Here is a 17,844-nt window from a genome sequence, read left to right as displayed (position 1 = left end):
TGTAAAATGTCTTTTATCATTATATCCCGTGTACACACATTCCACAGAAATCCTTTTGGGATCCAAATGAGTCAGGAGAAGTTAAAATATGTGAATAATATAAACTGGCATATATAAATGCTGCAGAAAAATCATTCTTTTATTTCTATTCAGAAAGGGGCAAATATATACTGTGTTTGCTTCCTTGCATATGGCTGAGAATTCAGCAGATCCAGGGTTGCTCAGAAGCATGGATTAGGGTGACTTATGGAGTCATCACCACTGTGTACTCTTCCTCTATACTATCCACATGCAGGGAATTCCAGCACAGGCCTCCATGTTAATATTCATCTGAAAATGGAAACTCAGGGTGGCCCTTAAAGCTAGAAAGACAAATAAATCATATTAGTTTTGAGTGACTTCTATGAAGTTGTTATGTGAAAATACAAAATTTTATTTTCTGGTAGTTCATACAGTCTACCTTGAACATTATTTTATAAATCATTAAACAAAGCTAAATAAGTAATTCATATCATGCTCCTTTCCCTAAGTCTTATACAGAAAATAGAAAGTCAAATTGTCAAATATACATCTATCAAAAAAGATATTTGGTTCTTTCAATTACAAATTCTTAATGAAAATAGAAACTGACCCCCTTGTTTTGAAAAGAACAAGCCAAGCTACACTCTCTGCACTAAAAAGCACTTCAGGAAGATACAAATGGATGGTGTCAATTTCATTTCAATTTTTCTAATTGATAAATTACTTGCTAGCTGCCTTCTACATGCACTGTACTAGTCTTGATTCAAAAGTAGAAAGAATGGACTGGAAACATGGCTGAGTAGAGAAAATGCTTTTGGTGCAAACCGGTGGCATGAGGTTTGATCCCCAGTACCCACATAAAGCTGGGCATGGTAGCATGCATCTGTAATAGTTCTCCATGGTGAAATGGAAAGTGGAGACAGGAAACTTCCTACAAACCCACAGGTAGCCTAGCATACACAGTAGAAATACTCTGTCTCAAACAGGGTAGAAAGCAAGGACCACAGTCAAGATTGTCCACTGACCACCAGATGCATGCAATGGTACACTCACATGCACTTATCCACATATACAAACAGGCACATACATGCACATGTCATACAAAGCAATGCACAAAGATAAGTGGAAGACTATTGCACATATGTATCTAAGAAGATAACTATAGAAAATCACAAGAAAGTAATAGTAACAGAAGCTGTAAGGGAGATAAAAAGAATTACTTATTAATTTTTCACATGAATAATATAAGTGATTGCTTGGTGCTTGGTCTTTTTGTAATATTTATCTGTTTTTCTTCATTTTTCTTCATACTAATAAAAGCATTAATAAAGATAAAATATATTAGCAATTTTTATATATGTTAGTGTACACTATGCTCATCAATTCTCATATTTATGTTCTTTTAGAGTAATTTCCCAGTATTAGAAGAAATACATATTCCATTTCTTCCCTCATTGATATAATAAATATTTCTTTTCCTGCCTTCTGATATATATGATATATTGATATATGTTTGTGTATACATATATATAGATAATATATATTCATATATACATACATATGTGGTGATATTGTGCACCCTAATAAACTTATCTGGGGTCACAGCCACTAGACATAGAGACCAGAAAATGGTGGCACACACGCCTTTAATCCTATTACTTGGGAGGCAGAAATCCATCCAGAACTCTGTGAGTTCAAGGACACACTGTAAACAGCCAGGCATGGTGACTCATGCCTTTAATCCCAGGAAGTGATGGCAGAAAGCAGAAAGGTATAGGCATGAGGACCAGGAACTAGAGCTGGTTAAGCTTTTAGGCTTTTGAGCAACAGTTCCACTGAGACCCATTCAGATGAGGACACAGATGCTTCCAGTTTGAGGAAACAGGATCAATTGAGGAACTGGCAAGGTGAGGAAGCTGTGGCTTGTTCTGTTTCTCCGATCATTAAGCGTTGACCCCCAATACCTGGCTCTGGGTTTGTTTTTATTAATAAGAACTTTTAAGATTCATGCTACATACATATGTGTATATATGTATGTATATATGATGTATATATATATGAGGTATATATCAGATATATATGCATGTATATATATACATACATACATACTTTCTACTTCAAATGTAAAAGATATATATATCATGAAGGAAGAGTAAGGTTTCTTATTGACTAGAAGTCCCCCATCAGGTGGGACTGTTTTCTGGGACTATTTTCTACATGCTATAGTGTTGATTATAATTCTATTCCCTATAACTTCTTGACCTTCAACATTGAAATCTCAATAGGCTAGAAAACCAATACCAAGTGAGCTATAGAATTCATTAAGCCAGTCATTATTAACACAAACACAGTGATTAGAATCTGAGGGGGGAACGTGCAATATGAAAGAAGTGAAGTTTTTAAAACCATTGAAAACATTAAATTGCCTGAAAACAATGAACAGTTTCACCTGGAGGAAATATCACAGACCATAGGATTGGTGGTCATGCATTTAATATAATTAGAGGTTAAGCAGGTGATATGTAAAATGACATGATATTGAACTGAAAAGACTTCAAGAGGCTTGTTTAAATGCCTCAAGGGTAAATCACAGGATAGATGAATTCAGAAGCACACATGAAACGCACAGACCCAGCACTGAAGACATAGAATGTTCCCTGAAACCGGAGGAGAGAAGTAAGTGCAGTAGTTAGGAGAAGGAATAATCCAAAGTGATTAGAGACCTGAGCCAGGGTCCACTCCTCCTGCTCCTGTCACAATGGACAGAATCCACAGGAGGCTAGAAACAGTTGCTAAAGCATTTGTCTCCTTCCTGACTTAACGTGGCCTCTGTATTCCTTGTTTAAATAAGGGCAAATGATAACAATTATGTTATATTCACTTCAGAAAATTAAAGTTGAGTAAAATAGGTTTATTGAAATTACTTACATGGAACCGGGTATGTATCGGATATTTTTATTTAGGCCATCAAGGACTTTCATGTCCTCTGAAGTCAACTGAAATTCAAAAACCTAAAAAACAATTAGGAACTACATTATTATTTTATACTGCATATTTGCCCATCTGCCCATTTCAAATGTACCAGACTGAATGGTGCAGATAAAATATTAATATATTAAAGAAATCTAGAAACTAAACACATGTTCACCAAAACATTTAAGTACATGATGAATACCAGGTGTGGAAATTCTGGAAATTAATTTCTGAATTGAAATGTACAGCCTCACAGACAAAGGTATTAACAAATAATCTGAAGAAGAAATATAAAAAATATTTTAAAAATCTGATAAAAATTTTATTACCCATTTTTCAATTGTAAGTATGTTTTAGTCAACATTTGAAATGATGACAGAATAATTCTGATGGAATTTAATAATAAGCTGCAAAGAACAGAGAATGACATTTTCAAAGATAATGGAGAAGAATTTTAGTGTGTTTCACATAGGAAAGCTTAACATCAGGTAACCAGAAAGAAAGCCATGAATAATCTAAATAATGTAGAGAGAAAATCTCTTTTATAATAGTATTTAATTTAAGTACTTAAGGGGAAATGAGATTTAGGAATGAGTTGTTTAACAAAGGCAGAATGTGAGATCAATGAATTTAGAGAATACAAAAATGAAATAGACTACAAGAACATCTCCTCTTCTTTGTATCTTCCAGAGTCCAGTCCATACTAAATGAATTTAGAGCTGTTCACATTAGGATGTGGAAGAAATTGTTGCCACATGTCTTAGGGCATCAGTTGTATTTACAAGAAGGAATAGTGTACCTGATAGAAGATTAGACATGAAAACACATTATAGAATTCAGAAACTATTGTGGATTGTACAATATGAGGAACACTGACTGGCAGGAGGATAAACACTACAGAGGGGAGAAACCAACTCCACTTAGGACAATGAAATATGTACCGTGGAGCAGACACCTCACTGCTCCCCACATGCATGAGCAACTTGACTACGCAACAAGAGAGAGCCTGACTAAGATTACAATAACCTGAGATAAGGTCAGCACACACAAATCTCTCACCATGAACTAAGGAGCTGCATAAGCGACTTTTCAAAAAGAGCCTGTAGTAGGTGTGGATTGATTCTAGCACTACTAGTGTTAAGGGTATAAATGTTCTCCTATTTGAAATGAGCAGAAAACCACTCTCAAAGGAGCCAAGATGTGAAAAGATAGTTGACATGAAGTGCATTCAAAGTGATTAGAGACCTGATCATTAAAATATAAATATGTATAGGGAAATACACATAATTTGAAGAATGAAAGTCACCTAGTCTCACCTGTCTCATTCAGAAAATGAAGAAAAGAGCATACCACTCACTTAAGGTTAAATTACCAATGTCATTCTGATATAAAAATCTAACTATGCTTCTAAGGAACAGGATTGAAAAACCCTTGGAGATGCCCTTAAAGCACAAATGCGTTGTGATTCTGACTAGTGTTATAGGACTAAAAACCAAGTCCATTAGGACAATTCTGTGTAGGTGCCTAACACCTGCAGCATCTCATTACCTGTATGTTCTCTTTTATCCTCTTCTCTGAGAAACTCTTGGCTAGGACCACAACCCCACGCTGCAGCTGATAGCGAAGAGCAATCAGGGCTGGAGTCCGCTTGTATTTTTTTGCCATGGAACCAAGAACTGGATCATCCAAAAGAATGGGGGTATTCTGGTCTACCCTGGAGGGAAGGTAGAAATGTTAAATTCCTTCTCCTTACTCTTTCATTTGTTAGAAGACTTCTAACACATAGGAAGATCGATATATAGACCAGGGTTTTAACAAATTTAATGCATGGAACTATAAAACCATTATGGTCTTTTATTCTCCCCAAAATGAAAATTCTCCCTGCTTACAATTCATTACATAATGAACTCCAAAAAAGTGTTGTAAGATTAAAAAAATATTTAACCAACCATGTTTTCCTTTGGTTTTATTCTCATTGTCCATATTACCATTTTTTTTCTCGGTGGCTTCCCAGAGCACTGTAAGCAACCAGAACTATGTCTTTTGACTTGCAGAAATCCAGAAGTTTTCCCTGGTTGAGATAAAGATGACATTCTACCTATAGATGGATGAAATAGAAACATACTAATTTACATAAAATTCCATATTTAATGTTACAAAGAAATGTTAAAAAATACTTAAAATGTGTGCTAGTTTAACCTATGTAATGAAATTTGAATTGAATGTATCACTATCAGGCCTGTTGTGGCGACTCATGCCCATAACTCAACACTTTAGGAAGCTGAGACAGGAAGATTGCAATGAACTTGTGGTCATTCTAGTCTATAATAGGTTTCAGACCAGCCTGGGCTACAGTTAGAGACTATGTCTATAAAACAAGCAAAACAAAACAAACAAACAAACACACAGAATCAAAAGGTGAAGAAGGAAGAGGGCAAAAAGGAAAAAATAAAAAATATAAACATCTTTGTAGTAAGATTTTTTTTACATTTATTTATGTATTTGGGGTTTGGTAGTTATTTGTGTGTATGTCACAGTGAACATATAGAGGTTAAAAGTTTTTTGTGTGGAGCCGGGCAGTGGTGGTGCACACCTTTAATCCCAGCACTCGGGAGGCAGAGACAGGCATATCTTTATGAGTTTGACGCCAGTCTGGTCTACAGAGCGAGATCCAGGAAAAGCACAAAGCTACACAGAGAAACGTGTAGAGAAAGAAAAGAAAAGAAAAGAAAAAAAAAGATTTTTGTATCATGGGGTCCCAAAAATCAAAGGGATTGGAGGTAAGACCTTTTAACCACTGAGCCACCTTGCTAGGTCCATGATTAGATAAAGTAATTGGTTTATATTCATTGCACATAGTGAGGAATTTCAGATACATCTTCATAAATATGTCATACATTTTGAGCCTATTCACCCTTCTTCCACTTCCTCCTCTACCTATGTATTACTCCCATTAATTGTTCCAGATTTACGTGGTTAAATTTAGAACTTAGGTTGAAGGGAAGTAACAGTTGGGGAAGTAACATTTCTGAGGGGAGTGAACTCTATATCCTACTTGATGGATGTAAATACTAGTTTTTGCTATGGTGAGTCATCACTGGTTCCAGATGTGGAGCAGAAAATGGACATACTGAATTTTGATTACTAAATAGAAAACTAAAACAAAAATTCATAAAAATCCATAAGGGGAAGAAAAGAAACAGGTATGTGAACATGGCAATAGTGTCATTTATGTATCTCTTGATATTAAAATGAAAAATAAGAAAACTCAGAGCAAATATTTACAGAAAATGAAAATGAATAATTTCTTACTAATGTGCAAAAAGAACTACAAGCAACTAAGGAATTCTGAGAGTAGGAGAAACAGTCTTCCCCAGGTAGGGGCATGCCAATCGATTATGTGGTACCAACTGATCAGTCCTAAAAACATATACATATACAAGTAACATTCTGTAGACTGAGAAGCCTATATTCATGAATTTATAAATATGTAAATATGTATGTGCAAACACACATAAATATATTTTTATAACAAAAATGAATCAAAATAAAGGTTATGAACTGAATTTGAAAGAGGAAAAGGGGTGCATGGGAGTGTAGCTAGAAGTTTTCCTGTGTCCCACCTGGCCCGTGGTCAGGACAAATTTCTCTCATCTGCCAGTCCTGCAGCTGCTTGGACCCAAGTAAACACACAGAGACTTACATTAATTAAAACTGCTTGGCCATTAGCTCAGGCTATTGACTAGCTCTTATACTTAAATGAATCCATAATTCTTATTTATGTTTAGCCACATGGCTTGGTACCTTTTCTCAGTTCTGCCTTCACATGGGAGGGTTTGTGGGAAGAAAAGGAAGGGAATAAATGAGAAGATAAACATGTAAAGAGGAAAGTCAGAGTTCCCTGTCAATGGTAATCATTATAGTAGCTTTCTTTCTCAAAACACTGATAATGAAAATTATAAAAGATTAGTCTCTCTTCTAGAAATAATTTTACTAGTTTGAATTTTTCAAAGGATGCCTCAGGTAAGAAATGTTACAGAGTAGCTAAAAATGAAATAATGATTTCCAAACCACAAAAATTGATGACTTACACAAAAATCATTGATGGATTCTCAAATATGACATGAAAATTGGTAATGAAACATGTACCAAATATGTATAGAATTTAGGTCACTATTTATAATAAAGAAACTTTACCATTTACCTTAATGTTGCTAAAAATAACTCAGGAGACAAGGCATGGCACACTGAACTTGCTATCACGCTTTATTTAATGGCAGAAATCAGAAAAATTGAAAGATGCTAGGGAATAAGATCATCTTAAAGCTTCGTTCTAAGTTTCTAATGTTATTTCTTCCCTCCAATTGGCACCTGGCAGTAGTAGAGAAAGAAAGGAATAAATGGGAAAGAATGGGGACTGAGGATCCCCACCTGATTGCACACAGGCTTGTACTTGAGCCCTGGCTTGTTCAGGATCATTTCCAGCTGCCTGCGGTTAAAGTTGGACACCCCGATGGACTTGGTCAGTCCTGCATCCTTACACCTCTCCATGGCCTAGACAGAAAGAATATGCCAAAATATAAACTAATATAAATGGAAGACTATAACATTAGAAACAACACTGTAAGAAAATGAAAATGAAACTTCTTGGCATTACTCCTTAGGAAAAACAAGAGTAAGGAAAATGATAGTATCATCCATGAAGAGGACCCTGAGCTATCCTTGGTCAATCAGACTCTTTGTTGTCAATTTAGTCAAACCTTCCCTTCGTTACTACTATATCACTGTCATGCATGGTCCCCAATCTTAAGAAACAAGCCCTTATAAAACCATTAGTTTTTACAACACAGAATGCATACCTCACTCTCACAGTGGAGTTCTTACCCTACTCTCCATTTCTGTACTTCCCATTGTGCCCTCTAATCCAAATACTCACCTCCCAGGTGGCACAGAGATCCACTGTGTCAAATATGGTTTTTCCATTCTCATCTGTTGGAAGATAATTCTCTCCTGGCTGGAATAGAGACAAATGTTAAACTAATCTCTCAACAGCTGTAGCTGTTGAGAGCTATTCCTCACAATAGCAAAACTCGCTGATAGAAGGTTGTGAATAGGACTTCCAGCAGATGGGTGGATCATACTTCATGTAATACTTATGTTATGAATGTAGAGTTGTAAAGAATGTCCTTGAACACCATAATTCTTTAAAAAATACATAATTAAATTTTAATAAAGAACTAATTTCTGGGTCCTTACACTATCTTGTTTGTCTTGTGTTTCTATTCAATGCCACCTTCACTTAGGAATTGGACAAGAATATGGTGGTGATCTCCACCAACAATAAACTCCATTTTTGGCCCATGGTAAACAAGAAATCTTCCCCCATGTTTCCTTGCTTGTGAATACTTCAAGCCTGGCAAGTGAACAAAAGATGAAGAGACAAAGGTTGTTATATTTTGTTGTGTTGCTTTCTTTTGTGTTTGTTTCTTTGTTTGTTTGGTGTGTGTGTGTGTGTGTGTGTTTCACAACTGTGAAGGTGCTGATTAAGGTTAGAAAATGTGTCAGGTCCACTAAAGCTGGAGTTATAGACAATTATGAACTGCCTAAGTGGGAACTGGAAACTGAACTCAGGTCTTCTGTAAGATCAGAAAGTGCTCTTAACCACTGAACCATCTCTCCAGTCCTAGATTGGTATACTTTCAAGATTGTTTTGGTGATGTAAAATACAGAGAAGCCAACACCTGTCAATGAACTAGAACTTCAAACTTCCTCAAGGCTAAATTTGTCACCAGTGGAAATTGCTGGAAAAAAAAAAACTAATCAAATTTGGAACTGAATAGATTTCTCAATGGTTAAGAGCACTTGCTGCTTTCCAGAGGACACAGATTCAATTCCTGGTACCCACATGTCAGCTCTTAACTGTTTATAACTCCTATCCCAAGGGATTCAATGCCATCTTCTGAACTCACTGGGTACTACACACAGACATAGTGCAAAACACTCATACACATAAAGTAAAATTAAAATAACTTTAAAAAAAGTATACAAATTTAAAGTAATACACAGGTCAGGAATTGAAAAGCAGAGACACTTTTTAAGACTACTTATAATATCAAATCTATTTATTATGGCTTAAGGTCTTTGTTTACATAATCCTAGCAACTCCTTTGCATAAAACAATTGGAGTATTTTCTAAAATTAACTGAATTATATTTTAAAACTTTATAGAAGTTGAATTCAACCAACCAGGAATATGTTAACATTAAAGATAAAAAATTTTTGGTAATCCAAACTGCATACCTTCAGAGATATTGGGAAATGAATAAGGTACAGGTCCACATAGTGCAATTGGAGTTTCTTCAGTGACTGTTCCAAGCCAAACTGCACCAGTTCTGGACGATGAAAAGTACACCAAAGCTATGAAAGGTAAAGAATGGAACTAACATTCAATTATTAAATTTCAAGAATTTGTTGTGTTACTTTACCTAATACAGAAACATTTTTCTACTGGTGTGACATTGATGACCATAGGAGAAACTATTCCTCTTCCTCTTGAATTTTTTTTCATTTGATATAGCCATAGACCTCCTTTAAATGTTTATTCATTGTAAGTTAATCTAGAAAATTACTCAAGTTCCAAAACTTTCATTAAGTAATAATAATGTTCAATAATAATCATCAAAATTATATTTTGCTAAATCAATAAAACATTTTAAGAGTCTAATACACTATAACTGTTCTTGCATATAATTCATTGTGGTGTGCTGTGTTAGGTTAACATATGTGAAGTAACTCTGACTTCACCCATAACTATTGCTTGTAATGTAAATAATCTCATTAACCTTATGTAAAGTTCTTCAGGATGTCCCAGGATTCCCAAGAACGCTAAGAGAACAGCTACTTTATTTTAAAAAAAAAAAAAAAAAAAAAAAACAGCAGCAATGAAGGAATTATTCTCTAGAACATCTTATTTAGTGTTTCCCTAGGTCTAAATAGCCATTTAAAATTGTTCCAGAAAGATAGATTGTGTTAACAACCACAAAATTGGGTGGTCTACATTTGCTCACTCTGCATTGTTAGTTGGGGTCTCAGGTCTTTTTAGTAAAATGGTTGATGAAGGAATAATTGTTGCCATGTGCACTTTCAATCTTCACTAATCATCACAGGAACAAGGCACAATGCTGCTGTGCCTACCTGAAGAGAAGCTGAATAAAAGTGTACAAACTCAAAATAACCCATGGAGGGTTAGAGAGATGTGTTAGCAAGAGTGGACTTGTAGATAGTCCTGAATTGGTTCCCAGCACCCATATGGCAGCTACACAATCTTCTTTAACTCTAATTCTAGGGGATCTGATGCCCCCTTCTGGTCTCTGTGGGTACACATGGGTGAAGACAATATAACCTGTAAATTGATTTGCTGGACAATTTTACTAAATGGGGAACATGCATTAAGAGTATTGTAAAATATTATTGTAAGTTAATACTGAGCTGTAGATATTTCCAGTCTCTTTATTTCAATTTCCTCTTCGTAAAGTTACATAATAAACAGTATCATCTCTAAGATATTTTTAACTGAGTCAGAGTAAGAAAAAAATCAAAATATTTACATGGCCTGACCACTCACACTGAAATCATTGCCTTCAGCAACAACACAACCCTCAATATCTTCATTTGGAAATGTGAAGATTTTAAAAATGTAGTTTGGTTTTTATGGGAAACCACTTAGGAAAGAAAGACCAAAATACAAATATATAACACATAGCCATGTGCTACATAACAAAGTTTTGTTTAGCAGTGAACCAAACATGCAATGGTATTCCATAGACTATTACTGAGCTGAACTACTCCAATTGCCTAGTGACTTCAGAGACATCATAATGGCATAGCATAATGTACTACTGAGCTCTGTGGTGATGGTAGCAGTTTCAGAAAAGTATAGCATACACAATTATATATAGCCCATAATAATAAATGATTATAGCTGCTAATAACTTATAAATGTAATTTCATATACTTCTTACTGTGCATAGTATTTCTGTTCTTATAGAAACAAAATCTTTACTGAAGAAAATGAAAATCTAATGTGATTATCCCATCAACTCAAAGGGGATGAACTCATGTCTATTTTTTATATATATCTGAATGGAAAATATTTTGAATATCCAATTATATCCTAGTTATAGGAGAAGGAACACATTATTGAATTATATACATATTAGGTTATGGCTACATATTAAATATTCATATTTATATAATGTATTTGATTATTGTATAACTTTACTTATATAATTATATCATATATTATAGAATTAATTATATCTTGTTTAACACCAAAAGTGTTTTCTTATAATAGTGCATCTTATTGTTGAAAAAGAGAAGTAGTTTTCATAACAATGAGAAGTTTTATAGCTATTCACGCAATCCCCCAAAAAAGCCAATTTTTCAGTCCATTCTAAATCATGCTCTGACACTCAGAAAAAGAAGATAGTTAACATTCCACTGATGAATTTAAAGACATTGATAAAAAAGCTAAAGCTTTCTCTATGTTTAGCATTGTATGCAATAATAAGGGTCAATTTGTATATTGTACCAACCTTTGTTGTGTAAAATATATCTTCCCTCTTCACAGTGCCTTCTGCAATCTTGCTTCGAATGGCCAGTCCCACCTCCTCTTCATTTTGATACATAGAAGCAGAATCAATATGGCGGAAACCAGCATCTATAGCTATTTTGGTGGCTTCTGTAGCCTTAGTCTTGGGTACCTAAAAGAGCAACCCAAAGCAGCATTTAGAGATAGATATGACTTAGAATTTTTAAGGTACAAGAACAAAGGAAACATCTTCTTCCACATCAAGTTTCCCTGTGTCTTCAGTGAGGTGTCCTTTTGCAGAAAAGAATCCAACCAAGTTTATCTGGACCTCTCCCACTGAGTCACATGAGTGGGTACCCCAGGAACCAGTCAATCTGTCCAGTCAATTACAGGTCAGTCATTGGCATTAGGGTCCGCACTGATACCTCAGGAACTGTTATGTGCTAGAAGGATGCCTAGGTATATGAATCCATAAAATTTATACAGGAAAAGGGGCATGAGATCACATAAAGAAGAAACACTATAGAACCTCTGATGAGCCTTCTCCCAGCGAAGTCACAGAGAATACATCAAAGTCCCTAACACTGAATTTACAAAATACAAGAGTTTAAACAGAAACTTTTTAGAGTCTCCATTCCTAAGCTGTTCATTTGTAGCTTGTTAAACAACCCCTAGTGCATCCCAGATGAAAGCATATACACGTGAGTCCTACTGTTTGCATAGGCAGTTCATGGAAAGCTTTCATCCTTGTTATGAAATGGGAAGATGTCAACATTCCCAGGGATCATCTAAGGTTGAGTTTGTCAACAGGAATTGAGTAGACAGTAGTATGATGTAAATTATTTTCACACAGCCATTTTATCTGCACAAAAACAAAAACTATCAGCAAGATGTGTACTCAAAGATTCATACCTAGTAAATTAAGGATATCACACAGAAAAATATTCAGGTACATGCCCTCCTTTAAGCTACAATTTTGTATTTTGTGGAAGTTGTGATATAACTAAAAATAAGTTTTTCCTTTGCTTGGCTAAGTTTTAATTTAAAATATAGAAGTGCATTAAAGGATGAAAATGAAATGGTGATATAGTAAACATATAGGAAAATTGAAGGAAATTCAGGAAAAAGTAGATATTTTCCACAATGTTCATTGTCTTAGTTAGAGTTTCTGTTCCTGTGGTAAAACACCCTGACCAAAAGCAACTTGTGGAGGAAAGGATTTATTTCACCTTACAGCTTTTAGGTCACACTCTATCACTCAAGGATGTCAGGGCAGAAACTCAAGGCAGGTAACTGGAGGCAGGAGCTGATGCAGAGGCCAGAGAGAATTGCTGCCTAATGGCTTAATCCTTTTGGCTTGCTCAATTTGCTTTCTTATGGAACCCAAAACCACAAACCCAGGATTATACCACCCACAGTAGACTGGGCTCTCTTACATCAATCACTAATTTAGAAAATTCCCTACAGCCAAATCTTATGGAAGCATTTTCTTAACTGACATTCTCTCCTCTCAAATGACTTCAGTTTATTTCAAGTTGACATGAAATTATCCAGCACATGAAAAGAACAGTACAGTTTTAAAATGAGTAAATATGTAAACACACTTGTTGATAGAAGAACTGGGGAGACCAACAAGCATTTTTTAAAAGCCCAATTGTCATCAGAGACGTTTCATCCTGCAACTGGTAGAAACAAATGCAGAGACCAATTGCCCTAGCTCAGAGAATCCTGCTGAAGAGAGACAGGAAGATTGTAGGAGCCAGGGGGATCAAGGACATAACAAGAAAACCCACAGAATCAAATAACCTTGGTTCACAGGAACTCACAGAGTCTGAACTGAACCAGGGAGCCTGCATTGGACTGACCTAGGCCTTCTGCATATATGTGACAGTTGTGTAGCTTGGTCTTCTTAGGGAATTTCTAACAGTGGGAGCAGGGGCTGTCTCTAACACTTTAGACATTGTCTCCTCTCAAATGACTTTAACTTATGTCAACTTGGCATAAAACCCTCCAACACATGAAAAAGAATAGTACAGTTTTAAAATGAGTAAATATATAAACACACATGTCAATATAAGAACTGGAGGTGGATAACAAACACTTTTTAAAAGCCCAATTGTTATCAGAGAGGCTTCATCCTGTAGCTGGTAGAAACAGATGCAGAGATCAATAGCCCCAGCTCTATTCCTCATACTGGGTCACCTTGCTGAGCCCCAATACATGGAGAGTTGCTTAGTCTTACTGTAATTTGATATGCCATGTTTTATTGATATCCATGAGAGGCCTGCCCTTTTCTGAACAGAAATGAAGGAGCAGTGAATTGGGAGGTGGGGGGCAGGAGGTTGTTGGTGGGGAGGGAATGGGATGAGAAGAGAGAGGCGAAACTGCAGTCAGGATGTAAAATAAACAAATAAATTTAAAATAAAATAAAAAATTAAAGAAAAAACATAGTCAGTACTCAGTATCATTGGTCATCATGCAGTGCTCTTGATGGCTTCTTTTCATTCTTTCTGCCTAATTTCGATAGAGAGAAATGAAAAGAAAAACTAGTGCTCTCAATAATCTGGAGCTAGTTTGTGCATCAGTCCTGGTGATGAGTGCAGTCCGCCTTGTCCTCCCACAAAGAATAGCTCTAGCCTGGTGAAATGGAGAAGCAGATTGGCCCCACAGTATCACATCAGAACTAAATGACTGCATATATCATATCAGCCCCACTTACCCAAGCCAAGCTCTCTATTTTGTTGAACCCTCAGCCCCTTCTGCTACCATTACCTCTTGAGGTGCATAGGTACCAAAACCCAGTACAGGGATGAAGTGACCATCACTTAGTTTCACTGTCTGCTGTTTAGAATTCATGGCTTCTTGGTCCTCCAACTGAGAGGTTACTATTTCTTCTTTCTTCACAGGACACCAAATACAGGCTTGGCCCAGCCCCAGCTCACTTGTAATGAGTAACCAGTGGGAAGGGAAAATAAATTTCGCAGGTGGACTGTGGATTGGGGAGGATGGGAACAGCAGGGATCAGGTGAGGGGGAGGGAGGAAGAGAGAGTACTGGAAGAGATGACTGAAACGGAGCGGGGGTGGCATTTCAGGGGTGAGGTAAAAACCTAGTGTAATGGAAACTTCCTGGAATCTACAAGGGTGATCCTAACTAAGACTCCTAGTAATGGGAGATACGGAGCCTGAACTGGCCGTCTTCTGTAACCAGGCAAGTCTTCCAGTAGAGGGACTGGAACACCAACCCAGGCACAAAACCTATAACCCACAATCTGTTGTACCTGCAAGATGTGCTGGGGCAATCGTAGCTTGGAACTTGTGGGAGTGGCCAGCCAATGACTGGTCAAACTTTAGGCAAAAGCCACAAGAGGCATCCCATGCTTGACATTGTCTGGATTTCCAGGATCTGGAAGCTGGATGGCTCAGAGACCTACGGTAGAACCAAACAGCATTGAAGAACAAAAAATTCGATACAATGATTCCTAGTAATTTTCTGCTATACTTATAGATTAGGGAGTCAATCATCATCAGAGAGGCTGCCTCAGCAGCTGATAGCAGCAGATACAGAGGCCACAGCCAAACATTAAGCAGAGCTAGGACACACAGCCGAAAACAGGGAGGAAGAATTGGACCCAGAGAGTCCAAGCATACTAGGAGAACACAGCCCACACAGAACCAACTAAGCAGAGCTCACAGGGCCTCACAGAGAATGAAGCAGCAACCACGATGTCTGCATGAGTCTGCACTTGGCCCTCTGCATACACGCCAGGGTTGTTTAGCTTGGAGTTTTTGTTGGACGCCTAACAATGAGAGTTGGGGTATCTCTGACTCATTTGCCTGCTTGTGGAACCCTTCTCCTCCTACTGAGTTGCCTCGGCCAGCCTTGATATGAGAGTGTATCCACAGTCTTATTGCATCTTGTTATGCCATGTTCAGTTGATATCCCTAGGATGGCTGCTCTTTTATGAAGAGAGACAGAGGAGCAGTGAATCTGGGAGAGAGGGGAGGAGGAGGTGCTGGCTACATCCTCAAAGAAAAGTGTCTGGCCTTCACAGCACAGACATCAGCTACCAATAGCTCTTATCTTGGGTGGAATCTCAAAAGTCCTTTGTCCCTCAATTGTGGAATTATTAACTGGCTTGATCTTGTGCAGCTAACTGTAACTACTCCTGGTTCATGTATGCAACCACCATGTCCTATCCAGAGGACAGCATTTCCCTGAAATTCTCCTTATCCTCTAGCTCACAATTTATTTTTAATCTTTCTGATGGTGTTCCCTGAGCCTGAGGAAAGGGGAGGTGTTTATTCTCAGCATTTGAATAGTTATGAATCTCTGTATTAAACCTCTACTCACTACAATAAAAAGCTTCTCAGACCAAGGTAGGAAGTAGCACAAATATATAAACATAAGCATAAATATTCAGAAGGTAACATCACATCATAACCACTGAGAAAAACAAAATCAGTAGATGTTCATCTAGGGCCTATAACTTCCTTAGCCACAGGCTTTGATTAGGTTTATTGTACCAGGTGTGAATTCCCTCCTATGCGGCAGCTTCAAAGACAATCAAGAAAGAGCCTGATTACCCCCCATAAACAATCTGACCACTTTTGCACCAGTGGACATATCTTGCCTGGCAGGTCAGTATTGCAACCTTCAGCATCCAGTACTTAATAACATTGTTTTTTTTTCCCCAGCCGCCTACATAGCACCTTCCAGCACTGTTAAAATTAGCTAGCTAGCAGAGAAAGAAGTCTGTGGACAGTTCAAAACTAATTTCTCTATGCCCTGTAGCCGAAGCATATGGTATATTCATTAATAGGGTCTTACCATCTAGTTAAAGAAGACAATGAGGAGACTTGGCAATGGCTTGTATTGTTCCAGGGTACTTCTGAGAACTTCCTGAACAACTCATAAGGAGGTCAATGTGCTAAGCACTGAGATTTTTGTTTTGTCTTCATAGTTCACTACTCTGTTCAAATGCCTTTCTACTTTTTAATTATACCTCTAATTAGCTTATAAACTAGTGGGTCTCTTACTACACACTTGATGTTGGTTATTATACTTCCTTACTTTCCTTCTCCTTAGCTGTCTTCTCCCTTTCCCAGTTAAATATTGAACTTCCTGTATTCACCTTCCATTCTTTCATATGACACATGTTCCATTATTCTATTAGTATATTTTTACTTGTGCTGCAGAATTGTAAGTCCAAAGTAACCTCTTTGTGCATAGTTCATTTGGCTAACTCTTCCCTTGGCTCCTCTTTCCCCTTCCCCATTATTGTACTACATGCTCATATCTTTATTCCCAAGTATTTCCTCTCTCTAATTTCACCTACATTCTGTCATTCTCCCTCCCTAAATACATACTTTTGATAGTGAACTTTCTAGTGTTTTAGTTTCCACATGAACTCTAGGTTGAACACACAAAATGAAAGATTTTAAGCTAGGGCCCAGCAGAGAGACATATCAGCAGCATTGTCTTTTGTGGCCTGGGTGACTTCATTTAGTACAATTTTCTCCAGTTTTATCCATTTACCTGAAATTTTTATAATTTCATTATATTGTATCAGAAAAACCCTTAGAACTGATGATATACATTCAGCAAGGTGATAGGATATAAAGTAACATTCAAAAAATCAGTAATCTTCCCATGACAAAACTACTGGAAAAGAATTCAGGGAACAATTCCATTGACAACACACACACACACACACACACACACACACACACACACACGCACGCACACGCACGCACATGCACACACACACACACACATCACACATTCATGCACATACGTGCAAACATCTATGAATAAACTGAACCAAGGAGAAGGTTTCTGCAATGTGGGAGCCTGTTTTCAGATTCTTCATGGCTTTACCCAGCAGGTCCGCATAGAGAGGATTATTAGGACCACAGGCCTGAGTGCAGGTGTCTGAGATGGTCTGCACTTGTCTGTGCTAGTGGGGAGGTCTTTTGCTCCACCCCTTGGCATCTCTATAAATACCCTGTGGCAGAGACTTTCGGGGCCCGTTGGAATAGGTTCCAGGCCCTCTGGAGGCTATACTTTATTTTCTTTCTGTTTATCTCCGCAATATAAATCCTTCTATCTAATATTTCCTTTTGCTCACTGTTGTTGGAGGGCTTCTCTCCACCAAGCCCCGAAGTCCCACAATCCACGTATAAAATAATCACTCAGACGCTTATATCACTTATAAACTGTATGGCCGTGGCAGGCTTCTTGCTAACTGTTCTTATATCT

At 37.1% G+C, this 17,844-nt stretch overlaps 1 protein-coding gene across 2 annotated transcripts; it reads right to left on the bottom strand.

The window, feature by feature from the left end:
- Positions 1–114: 114 nt before the first annotated feature.
- On the bottom strand, positions 115–14,514 carry LOC121820821 (estradiol 17 beta-dehydrogenase 5). Of its 2 annotated transcripts, none has more exons than XM_006987835.4 (9): positions 14,357–14,514; positions 11,589–11,756; positions 9,295–9,411; positions 7,931–8,008; positions 7,426–7,548; positions 4,983–5,092; positions 4,543–4,708; positions 2,950–3,032; positions 115–362 (listed from the first exon to the last, which is right to left on the bottom strand). In XM_006987835.4, exons 1-9 carry the CDS (start codon positions 14,438–14,440, stop codon positions 320–322), a joined length of 972 nt encoding a protein of 323 aa, XP_006987897.1. In that variant the 5' UTR covers positions 14,441–14,514; the 3' UTR covers positions 115–319. The 2 variants fall into 2 exon arrangements, with proteins under 2 accessions (XP_006987897.1, XP_042134118.1); XM_042278184.2 differs by having other exon boundaries at positions 14,304–14,414.
- Positions 14,515–17,844: the final 3,330 nt, after the last annotated feature.

Source organism: Peromyscus maniculatus, chromosome 5 (genome assembly GCF_049852395.1).
Source record: "Peromyscus maniculatus bairdii isolate BWxNUB_F1_BW_parent chromosome 5, HU_Pman_BW_mat_3.1, whole genome shotgun sequence".
NCBI classification, from domain to species: domain Eukaryota; kingdom Metazoa; phylum Chordata; class Mammalia; order Rodentia; family Cricetidae; genus Peromyscus; species Peromyscus maniculatus.
This window is presented reverse-complemented; position numbering and strand designations above follow the sequence as displayed.